The sequence below is a fragment of the Mesoplodon bidens genome (assembly GCF_964165515.1).
Source record: "Mesoplodon bidens genome assembly, chromosome: X".
NCBI lineage: Eukaryota > Metazoa > Chordata > Mammalia > Artiodactyla > Ziphiidae > Mesoplodon > Mesoplodon bidens.
In genome coordinates this window covers 127,907,990-127,920,449 of record NC_138163.1, presented here as the reverse complement: position 1 = coordinate 127,920,449, position 12,460 = coordinate 127,907,990, and the positions used below count along the sequence as shown (strand labels likewise).

The 12,460-nt window shown below is 42.2% G+C and overlaps 1 protein-coding gene across 7 annotated transcripts in view; it reads right to left on the bottom strand.

Annotated features, from left to right (window-relative positions):
- CLTRN (collectrin, amino acid transport regulator) overlaps positions 1–12,460 on the bottom strand; it is a 228,804-nt gene that overhangs the window by 102,418 nt on the left and 113,926 nt on the right. For 4 of the 7 annotated variants that reach the window (XM_081221542.1, XM_081221540.1, XM_081221541.1 and 1 more), the window contains 3 exons: positions 9,328–9,398; positions 6,828–6,886; positions 2,170–2,255 (listed from right to left, as the gene is read on the bottom strand). In XM_081221542.1, coding sequence (XP_081077668.1) covers positions 2,170–2,255; positions 6,828–6,886; positions 9,328–9,398 — 216 coding nt within the window. Of the gene's footprint in view, positions 1–2,169; positions 2,256–6,827; positions 6,887–7,204; positions 7,304–9,327; positions 9,399–12,460 lie in introns of those variants that run through there. The other 3 variants (XM_081221543.1, XM_081221544.1, XM_081221546.1) reach the window with 3 other exon arrangements.

Below are 12,460 nucleotides of genomic sequence, written 5' to 3'. Positions count from 1 at the left end.
CCCAGGAATGGAATTGCGGGGTCATATGGTAGTTCTATGTTTAGTTTTTTGAGAAACCTCCATACTGTTTTCCACAGTGGCTGTACAATTTACGTCCCCACCAACGGTGTACCTGGGTTCCCTCTTCTCCTTATATTTTTCCTTTTTTATTTTTTGGAAGGCAATCTTCTCATTTTTATTTTTAAAAGGTTATTATAAATTGTTTTAGAAAGAATGCTTCCGTTTAAAGGCATAAGATAAAGGCAAATGTATCTTTTCTAAAAATCTATAGAACAGGAGAAAAGTTCACATAGGGCATCATTTTTTTTTTACCTTACACCCCCTTCTTTCAATTTTTTGAATCATGTGAACACGTTACATATCTTAAAATACATACGTGTGTTGTGTATATATGTGTGTGTTTGTGTACACACAAATCCACATATCATATGTTTATTTTGCTCCCCCAAATGTTACTCTTCTGTTTTATCCCTTATATTCACAGCCCATGCATGATACATTGTGGGTCTGAGGAAGACAATAAATAGAAACCCTCTTTGCCAAGTTCTCAATAAAATTAAGACAAAAGAATGAAGCAGACAGGAGACCAAAATAAAAGGCTGTGTTGGAGGATATGACTTTTATCAGCGGGCAAATTTCCTTCCTAATTTTAAAAATATCCTGCGATGAGATAAATTCATCTATAGTGACCCGGGCAGAGCTGAACTGAGGCAGGTATCACCATATTCTGGTGTCATATGCAAGATAAATTTAACACCTTAGGATCTGGCCCCTACCAATCTAAACAGTCTACAGCTACAGACAGCACGGACAGCCGTGTGGGTGTGTAAGCTTGCCCAGGCAGGGCCTGATTCTGTACTTAGTGTGGGGAGCAGCACAGAAAAATGCGTGCTGAGGGCAGGCCGGCTCCTCAAGAGAAGGGAACCCATGCCCCGTTTATCCTTCCAGCCCACCAATCAAATCAGTCATTTCACCTCTCAAGGGAAGAGTGAAGTAGGGAGTAGAGAGAAACCAGGAGTGTTACCCTAATCACAAATGGAGATGGAAGGAAACATCACAAATAGGGAAGATTCCTTCGCAAGAACAGATTCAAATGTAAAACTATTAAAAGGTGTACTAAGGCTTTGAAGAAAATAAACAAGGTGCTATGATAGATACCAACAGTGCGATGAACCTATACATATGTAAGTTATTTTCAAAAGGAGTGCTGTGCACTTATCCCCTTGCCCCCCAGGTTCATATGTTGAAGTCGTAACCCCAAATGTGAATGTACTAATATTTGGAGATAGGGCCTATAAGGAGATAATTACAGTTAAATGAGGTCATAATGGTGGAGCCCTGATAGAGAGGATTAGCGCCCTCATCCAAAAAGGCACCAGAATGCTCACTCTCTCCCCTGCCACTTCCCCCTCAACAAAGAAGAGGTCATGTGAGCATACAAAGATTTGGTGTTGCCTACAAGCTGAAAGAAGAGGCCTCAGAATGAAACCTACCTTGTCAGCATCTTAATCTTCAACTTCCCAGCCTCCAGAACTGTGAGAAGTAAATTTCTGTTGTGTAAGCCACCCAGTCTGTGGTATTTGGTTATGGCAGCCAGAGCAGACCAATACAATGAGAAGAGAACTCTTTTCTTTCTATCTTTATCTATCTATCTATCTATCTATCTGCAAGAGAAATATTTATACATATGTATAGAGAGAAATGTAGAAAGCTTATGACATGTAACTACAAATTTTTATATTGTCTTCATAGTGCCTATTGAATGAAGAGCATTGTTAGAACATGATATAAACTATAAGCTGAGCTAGATTATAAAGGTTGTTTTTAATGTTAAATTAAAATGTGGGGCTTCCCTGGTGGCACAGTGGTTGAGAGTCCGCCTGCCGATGCAGGGGACGCGGGTTCGTGCCCTGGTACGGGAGGATCCCACGTGCCGCGGAGCGGCTGGGCCCGTGAGCCATGGCCGCTGAGCCTGCGCGTCCGGAGCCTGTGCTCTGCAATGGGAGAGGCCACAACAGTGAGAGGCCCGCATACCGCAAAAAAAAAATTAAAATGTGGGTCCCTTAAAAATTAGATGTGTACATTATTTTCAAGATTGAGTTTTGAATTAATGTCCTGTCTCAAATAATACTGCAAACAATCAATTTAGACTTTTCATTGCTTACTTACTCAGTTGCTTCTCTGTTGGGAACTCTTCTCATGGAGAAAGCCACCATCGCTTTGAAGAGATATTCTTCATTTGTATCCCAGGCATACTGAAAGAGAAGTAAAACCGAAGGTAAAGTGAAGAGGCATGGGGTAAAAATTGGTCCATTGGGTTCTAACTGTGGCCACGCTGGTGTTGGTGTGTGTGTGTCTGTCTGTCTGCATCTCTCTCTCATCTTCCTCATACAATAAAGACTGGAGACCATGATAAATCATGTCAGCATAATGTTCAGGATAGAGTTTCCTGGCTATTCTATCATTGTAAGTGTGGTGTGTTTCCCATGGCATTATCTTCTTCCAAATCTGCAGTATCAGTAGCCAGTCAACAAATAGGGCATTTGGACATCTCATCCTGGACATAAACAGTTGATTCCCTTCTTTCCTTTCACCTTTCCCTCATAAACTGACTCCCCTTCTCAGCTTCCTTCCCTTTATTAACACCGGTACAATTTTACTTTTTATATTCTTAGCTGAAAACTTGAGTGTACGTGTATATTATGGGCTGAATTGAACCCCCCTGCAGAGAAATTCATATGTTAAAATCCTAACCCCCCAGTAGCTCAGAATGGAACCATATATGGAGATAGTGTCTTTACAGAGGTGATTAGGTTACAATTAGATCACCAGGATGGGCCCTAATCCAATATGACGGGTGTCCTTGCAAGAACAGGAAATTTGTCACAGACACATACAGAGGGAAGACATGTAGACACAGGGAGAAGACAGCCATCTAGAAGCCAAGGGGAGAGGCCTGGAACACATCCCTCCCTCACAGAACGCAGAAGGAACCGACCCCACTGACACCTTGATCTTGGACTTCCAGCCTCCAGAATGAGAGAAAACAAATTTCTGTTGTTTAAGCCGCTCAATCTGTGGTACTGTGTTACATACAGCAGCCCTAGCAAACTGAAGTGCCTGACCCCACATTTTAGGTGGTAATCAAGTGTAACGGGAGAAAATCACAAAACAGGTTTTGTGGCTTAAGTCTAAACTCATGATGACCTACTCCCAAATTGCCTGGGATCCCCTTAGGATTCTCCATCAGTTTTCTCTCTCTCATGGTTCACAAGGACTATTTCAAAGCTCCTTCAGGCCTCCCCAAATCTCAGTGCTCCCCTCAAACCTCACTCTCACGAGGCGCTCTTGTTTTATAAGTTACTGATACATCTCGAGTCATCCACTTACACTCCCCCGCCCTCCTGACACCAAGTATAAAACTTCCTCCATAGGCACATGTCTTATCCACATCCTCCCCCGAAGGGCCAGATGTGGTGTTTCTCCTCCTGTCAACGGTTGATCTGTCCACCTCTATTAGGAACGCTTCCATTCGGCCCTTCCCGGGATCTAAACAATACAGTTTCCCCCTCTCTTCTGTGCATTCAGTGCTGACTGGAGGCTGTCCACTGACTCTGAACCATGCTCAAGTCTTTCCCATTAAAACAACAGCAAAACCAAATCACTTTATTCAGTCCTGCTTCTTCTACCCATTGCTGTCTCTCTCCTGCCCTTCACAGCCAAAATTCCCAAAGGAGTTATCCATCCTTCTGTCTTTACATGGTCACTGCCTACTTACTCTTTTCTTATATAAATTTATTTATTTTATTTATTTTTGGCTGTGTTGGGTCTTCGTTGTTGTGAGTGGGCTTTCTCTAGTTGCGGTGAGCAGGGGCTACTCTTCATTGCGGTGAGCGGGCCTCTCATTGCGGAGCACCGGCTCTTGTTGCAGAGCACAGGCTCTTGTTGCGGAGCACGGGTTCTAGGCACGTGGGCTCAGTAGTTGTGGCACGCGGGCTCCGTAGTTGTGGCACATGGGCTTCAGTAGTGGTGGCTCGCGGGCTCTAGAGCGCAGGCTCAGTAGTTGTGGCGCACGGGCTTAGTTGTTCCACAGCATGTGGGGTCTTCCTGGACCAGGGCTCTAACCTGTGTCCCCTGCATTGGTAGGCAGATTCTTAACCACTGTGCCAGCAGGGAAGCCCCACTGCCCACTTATTCTTAACCACCTCCACCATCTGCCTTCCAATCCCTCCACTCCACAAAGCAGCTCTCTCACGTTACCAACGACCTTCACGTTGCCCAACACAATGAGCAGTTTTCAGTCACGCCTCGCTTGGCCTCTCAACAGCATCTGATGCTCTTGAACAGTCCCTTCATCTGAAAGCACTCTCTTCCCTTTCGTGATACAGCGTCGTCCTGGTTTTCCTCCTGCCCCTCCGCCTCCTCTGCAGGTTCACCCTCCTCTACAAGGGCTTTAAGCTTTCGAGAATCGCTAAGCTCAAGGCTAGCCCCTCTCCTCTTGCCACCTTCCGCTTTCTTCCTCAGCCCTGTCATTACCACCTCAGTGCAGGTGACACAGGAATGTGTATCTCAAGCCAGCTCTGTCCTTGCCTGTTTGTCAATAATACCTCAAAGTCAGTAAGTGCAAAATTAAAGCCATGATTTTCTTGTTGGTTCTTTGTTCCCTGACTCATAAATGGGCCATTATGCACTAGCTGCATAATTAGAAACCAAAGCTTATCCTTGACCCCTCGTCCTCTCTTCCTTGTCATCCCATCCCCGTGGCTCTCAAATCCCTTCACTGCCCCCTCTCTCCACCAACACACCGCACTCCAAATAGCCACCATCTCCCACCTGCACTGCTCCAACTGCCTCCCAACTGGCTCCTCCTCTCTACTCCAGTCCCCTTGACTCTGTCTTCCACACTGTGGCCAGAGTGTCTTGTAAACACAAATTCTGTCATGACACCTCTTCCACGAAACTCCTCATCGCTTTAAAGATAATATCAGGGACTTCCCTGGTGGCGCAGTGGTTAAGAATCCGCCTGCCAATGCAGGGGACACGGGTTAGAGCCCTGGTCCAGGAAGACCCCACATGCCGTGGAGCAACTAAGCCCGTGCGCCACAACTACTGAGGCTGCGCTCTAGAGCCTGTGAGCCGCAACTACTGAGCCTGCGTTCTAGAGCCCGCGTGCCACAACTACGGAAGCCGGCATGCCTAGAGTCCGTGTTCTGCAACAAGAGAAGCCACCGCAATAAGAAGCCCGTGCACAGCAACAAAGAGTAGCCCCCGCTCGCTGCAACTAGAGAAAAGCCCGTGCACAGCAACGGAGGCCCAATGCAGCCAGAAATAAATAAATAAATAGATAGGTAAATTAATTTAAAAAAAGAAGATAACATCAAAACTCCTCAACACAGTCCACACATTCTTTGGCCTGACCCCTCGTTCCTCTCGAAACGCATCACGCGCCATGCTCCTCCTCACTGCTCCTCTTCCAGGCACCTCGCCCTTCCTTCCACCCTTCACTCTCCCCAAGTTCTTTCCTATAGTAAGCCTTTGCATGTGCTGGTCCCTCCACCCTCTTTCCTTTCATCCCCTGGTTCACTTTTACTCATGCTTTAGACCTCACAGCAAGTGCCAGTTACTGCGGCCCCTCATGAGGCCAAAGCCCATACATACTTCTCCCTGTAATGCTTGTCAAGATTACACACTTGCATTTGGTTCATTAATATGCAACCAATGCCACTACTATAAGCTCCCCAAAGGCAAGGATAAGCCTGGTTTTAGCTGCACTGCATCCCCAGCATCCAGCATGGTGCCTGCCCTCAGAGCAACCTGGGATAAGCAACCCTACGCACTGGCAGAGATGGTGGATTGTGCAGTCAGACTGCCTGGGTTCAAAACTGACCCCTGCCCCTTGCTGACTTGAGATCTTCAGTAGGCCACGTAATGTCTTTGCACCTCAGTTTTCTCACCCACCTAACGACAATGGGAATACCCATGCCACCTTCCTCAAAGGGTTGTTGTGAGGGCTAAATGAGCTGACGTGAGCAAAGTGATTAGAAGGGTCCCAGCTAGAAAGTAAACTAAGTTCTCAAGGAATGCTGGCGCTTAGAATGATTATCACTCACTGAGCGAACAAAACGGTGGATTGCCCTGCAAACTGAACACTTCCAAGTATCCTTAGCACTCTTGTGTCATCTCTAGCCTGAGGCGTCTATCACCTTCTACTCGGGAAAACTGTCACAGACCATGCCGGAAAACCGAAACTAGAAGGACACAACTCCATCTTATTAATTCAACAGTCTTTACTGTTCCTATAGCTACCGGAGCCCCGTGAGTATTCTGTTAACGTTAATTTCATAAGCATATATTTCGTGTTATTACTTTGATATTTGGGAAGAATTGAAGAAACCTCACCTGAGAATTGGAACATTTTGTGCTATGAAAGATCTCATGCGGGTGAAACATGCCCTCCTTCCAATGATGAGAAACGTCACTGACAAAGTTCAAATGACCACAACGGTGGGGAGCAGACCCCGACCCACACCTGAGAGCCTGACTCAGGCCCCTTTGCTCCGCTCTGCTAGGTGGACACGTGCAGGCTGGCAAAACTGTTTTGGGTAGCACAGAACTTCACGTATTTTCCAGCATACACTGCACATTAAATACTTCAGGCAAAATCACTTTATTAGCAATTTCATTTTACTACAATCTTTTTTGCTTTAAGAAAATATCAGATTTGAGGTCTTTAGAAGCAACCTATACAAGTTTAAGATAACTATGCAGAGAAAGCAGTGTTATTAGCAAACAAAATTTTAAAGGAACATACAAGTTTCTTCACTTACCGCTTTATCTCCCAGAGCTGTTCTGAGACTAAGTCTCACTTTAAAAGCATTTTCTGCATCTGCCAGAGAGAAAAAAGAGAGAGAGAGCACTATATGATGATAAAATCTGCCAAAATGGAACCTGATCAATCCTAATATTTAATGCAACTCGAATCGACAGAATTGCAAGTAAACTGCCCCAGATACTCCCGAAAGTTTAACTGCAATCATCTTCAATGGTTGAAATGTTTATTTCAAACTCATAAAATATTCACAGGCTCAACTTTCCAGCCATGACACGACGGCAGATTTAGAAAAATAAAGAAGTCTTTCAGGCAGAGACTTGTCAATCATTTAGAAAACTTTTCATCTATTTTGAAGTTTCAAGGCTTACGTACCTGGTTGACAGAGTTCGGCATGAATAGCAGTCACTAGAAAAAAGAGCAGCCACAACATTCTTTCAAAGTGGAAAACACAAGGCAAACGGAGGGGAAAAAAATCCACCCTTCACTTAAAGCTGCCTTAGCCATTCTGTGACCCGGATTAGAATATCAGACAAACAAGCAAGCCACCACCTGAAAGGTTTAATGATTAACCCCCATCATCTGGGTTAATACTTGGAGAGCAGCAGCCCATCTCCTGTCAGTTACTTATGAAAATCTGTTTGGAAAACAGATTAGCTGTCCTTTCCAAACTCTACCTCCAAAGAATGTTTTCTCTGCTGACCCAAAAGTCGGAATCCTCCCCCCACCTTGCTTCTGTTGTTGTCTGGTTAAATGCACGGTGGAAAGAATGAGTCCTTTCTGGAGGTTTACCTTGGCATGAACTTCCCATCTTTTCGGGGCTGAAATATCTCTGGCGAATAGATAGACTCTCTTAATTTAGGAAACAAACATCACCCCTTTCTATCTCTGGTGAACAAAGGACACCCTTCCAAGACTGGCCTCATTAGACTCTCTCCTCCACAGGTAAACATTCAGGAGAGTTTCCAATTCAAAGAGAATGGTTTTGCTCAGCGCTAAGCTCTGGTAGTTGTGTAAAATCAAAAGTTAATGATGTACAGCAGTGCTATCCAATGGAACATTCTGTGATGATGGAAATGTTCTATATCTGCACTATACAATATGTGTACAATACGGGCACCACTAGGCATAGGTGGCTGTTGAGCACTTGAAATGGGGCTAGTCCTGCTGAGGAAATGAACTTTTATTAAGTTAATTTAACTTAAGTAGAAACATGTGGCTAAGCAACTACATTGCTCAGTGCAGCTATACGACAGTAATTAGGAGCTACCGACCATGAACCAGCTTTGCCGAATTATTTCTCTAATCCTCCAAACAGCACCCCACAGTTGCTGTGGTATAATCATCTTACATACGAGGAAACCGAGGATCCAGTGTTTAAGGCATTGCTGGCAACAGGGAGTGGAATGGGTGTCACTTTACCAGCCTGGATGACTTACACGTGAACCCTATCTCCACCACACTGAACCCGACTGTGTCTCAGGGTCATCACTGATCAAAACTGAAACTGTAACGAAACCTCAGAGATGCTCTGAGGACTACGGCAGTGAGTGGAGAAGAACCTTTCCCCTAGTGGGCATTCTACAGGTGCCAATCAAGACCCCCAGCGGGTCAGTGTTGGGACTTTCCTCTCTACCACGCCGCCTCTGCATGTGTTCAGTCCCCAGATTCCACCTCGTTGCCTGAAAACCATGAATGGAAAAATTAGATCGGGTGACCCCGCTGTTAAACAGAAAATCTGGATTTTTAAAGCAGCAACAAGAAACATATCAACAGCTACACTTCTCACTTCCCCTTCCTGGTTAGGGTGATAGCTTATCATGGCTGACCCACTGCTGTTGGCTAACTCCACTTAAGGAGCTTTTCCTCATCTCCTTCACCTTGGTTGCCAGGGCACAGAGTCAGGAAAAGTTGTACTAGAGAGAGAAGTGGCCAAAAGTTAGCCTAGTCATTCCAGAAATTCCACTATTAGATGAAACGGAAATTTCCTAGAAGGAAGGGCCCTCATAACTGACCCCTGAAAACAAAGTCAGACTAGATGAAGTTATCTCGGGAAATGTTAGACTAGATAAAGGCATCCTGGGGGCGGGGAGGGAATAGACAGAGGCGGTACCAAAGCTGATTATTTGCATCAAGGAACAAAGCCCTGTTATGGAGACAGAAATCTGATTCAGCCTTCTTTTCACCTTAAAACTTCATAAAAATACCAAATGTCTCTCTTTTGCTTTTACTTAGTCACTTATGTGACGAGGCTTGAAGACAGTAAAATGCTGAGTTTTTGTCAGTGTAAGCCACTCATCTGAAAAGAGAAAATCTCTTCTCTTTTGAATTATGATTTCTCAATGTTTGTTGTCTCATTTTTTAAAAACAATAGAAAAAAGGACAATAGAAGTTCTGTACAGAAAATACAGAGAGGCAAAAAGAGAAAAGTACAAAATACCCATAATACTACCCACATGGACGACCAATGTGAATATATTTTAATAGTTGAAACACACCTTCCTTAGCCTTGGATCTTCTTGTATGTTCTCGTGTGATGTTATTGTTGTTTTGTCTCACTGTAGTGGCCCTGTGGGAACAGGGAAACATCATGGTGGCAATCACGTGGGCCCTTGTCTTCTTCCTCACCCTGAAGAGAAAGCTGCTCCTCCATGGGATCTGGTGAGTCGCTTTATTTTCATTTATTTATTTATGCATGCATGCATGCATGCGTGCATGCAGGCCGTGCTGTCTGGCTTGCGGAATCTTACTTCCCTGACCAGGGATTGAACCCGTGCCCTCGGCAATGAAAGCGCGGAGTCCTAACCACTGGATGGCCAGGGAATTCCCTGGTGAGTCACTTTAAACTTGATAGATCATGAGATATATCGAATTTATTTTATTCCTAGTTTCCTGAAAATTCCCTTTATTGAATTGTATTCAATAACTTATATTGAATTGTATCACCTGCCTTTTCAGTATCTATTAATATGATCCGAGAATTTTTACCATTTGGTACATTATAGTTTAAAATTTCTTTACATTGATCCAACCCTTAGATAATTACATAAGCTCAGTTTGATGATTTCTAACATGCTTCTGGACTTAGTTGCTGTGTTTCTCTTTCTTTAGGTTTATAAATCCATTTCTGTAGAAGAATATTTAGGTTCCTTTTCAAGTACTGATTCTTTTTTCCAGCCCTCGTATTACCATGTTGAAAATGGTACAGAAAGATTTCTAACATTGTCTATGTTTACAAATACTTGAAAATGTAGAAGAAATAAAATATTCAGAGTTGAAGATTCTGGACCATACATATTTCGGAGGAAGAGTTCTTTTAAAATGTTCTTATATTGTCATTAATTTCAGGTTTCGTGTTTCTTTCTGAGTCCCTTTTCGCTGTTTACAATATCCAAGAAAAGCATTCATTTCATTAAGATTTTCCAGTTTTCTCATGGACTTTATACAATATTTCCCATAAAATACTCCATTCATTGTTACATTCCCTTTATACTTTCTAGTTATATATTAATTTTTGTCTCATTTCCCCTTTGTTCTTTCCAGAAATTTACCTGTTTTTGTTGTTGTTTAATCAAAGAACAAGATATTGCATTTAATTTTTAATTCCTTTCTTTCTGCTTTCTGATTCATCCATCTTTACATTTATTAAGTCTTTACTCTTTCTGTCATACTGGTTTTCTTGTTCTTTTTATAACTCTTGAGTTGGCTAGTAGGCTTATTTATTTTTAATCTTTCTCAGTTAATGTGAAAATATCTGTGGCTATGAATTTTCCTTGGAGTACTGTTCTGGCCACATGACATAAGAAGTACAGATGTACAGTGATCTCATTCTATTTTCTAAATAGTCTATAGTTACAGTTTTAATTTTTCTATACCCCAGTATTTGCTTAGAAAGGTACTTGTCATTAGCAAAAGAAACAGCAGCCAAAAATGAAATGATTTAAAATATTGACTTTTATACGTCCTGTCAGATGAATAGAGAGAGAAAACATATAATGATAAAATAAGACACCGTCAATAACTTGACTTAAAATATGAAGACTCTTACAAGGTCTGGATCACTTGGAACACGCTAAAACTGATTTAACAACTAAAGAGCTTGAGAGTTCAATAAAAGAGGTGGAACACAGAACTAGATGCTATTGTTCTTGCCTCTCAACATATTGGGTTCTTTTCTTCCACTTTTCAAAATCCTGTACATACTTAGCCTTTATTTTCATGCACAATTTTAAGTATTAAACCTCCAGAGAATTCATATCAAACTTGCTTCATACAATGCTCATTTCAGCAATTTCACAAATAGGAGCTTAATAATTTATCACTAACAGTGGTAATGATGACAAATAAAGCATTTTCAATCATTCTGAATATGGTCCTATTTATTGCCAATGTTTAGAGTTTGGAGAACGCAGATAAAAAGTTGAGACTACTGTTGCCATGTGCAATACGAAAGGCACTGGGTCTCCTGAGACAGGAAAGAGAAATTGATTTCTCTGTGCTTTTTCGTACTCCACAACACTACTGGAAAGCAGTTTCTTGGCACATAACTATTGATCTACTGCTCTGGAGGGTGAATTAAATATGAGACCACACGAAGAGAAAACACGTGAGTTGTTCTTCTGATTCACACAAGATGCCTTTTAAAGTACATCAGAGTTGTAAACGCATGTGGGGGATTATGTATGCTCCATTTACCTGCAATGAAACAAGATGTAGCAGGGAGAACCAATGTAGCTTTTAAATTTTGAAGCTGATTGTTCTGTTTCATTGTCACAAACAGGTATTTTTTTTTTTTTGTAAACCTATACAACCTTGAACACTGTGAGCTTTCATTTATTTACCTTTAAACATCTTAACCACTATTACAGGTCTATCTCAATGATCACCTCCTTCGAGAAATCTTTCTTTTCTTTTGTTTTTGTTATAGATTTTTAGCTGTTACTATTTGTTGTGGACTTGTCTAATCTACTAACTTTTTATTCTCTCTTTGTCCTGTGTTCCCATAGCATTTTGTTCACATTTGTACATGGATCTATTGCCAACATGATTTACTTTTGGGTCCTACAAATTTTAAGCTCCTGGAGGGCAGGGACTATATTTGGTTCCATTTGCATTTCTCACGGCCCATGAATATTTGATAATTTAGTAAAACTGAACTGACTTATTTGAATCCTAAATGGGCAGTTTAAGGAGCTCAACACTGTGGAAATGAAGTATCACGAGGTACACTGCAATTTTTTTGACATTCCCAGCCAGAGAAAAACAACTCCCAGTATCTTTGATAAACAAGGAACCCTGGGCTTTGGAAAATTTTTGTCTCCACTCCCGTACCTTATGCCCTTTCTAAGATGAGAAAAAAATCTGAAGCTACGATATTCGAAGGCTCATCAAATTTTGTAGGTTAATCATCAACTGTAACCATTATGAACCTTGCCTTTTTTTCACACAGGGTGACAATTTTCTAGTGCAGAGAAAGTTAATCACTAATGTCTGGAAATAAAGATTAATTCAGACAAACTGAGTGAGTGTAATTCTGCCAACTTTATATTCCTAAGGTAGCAATTTAAAGGACGGTTTCATAAACAGGATGCATACGCGCCTGTCTGAGTGTCTCATCTGCATGAAGACCAA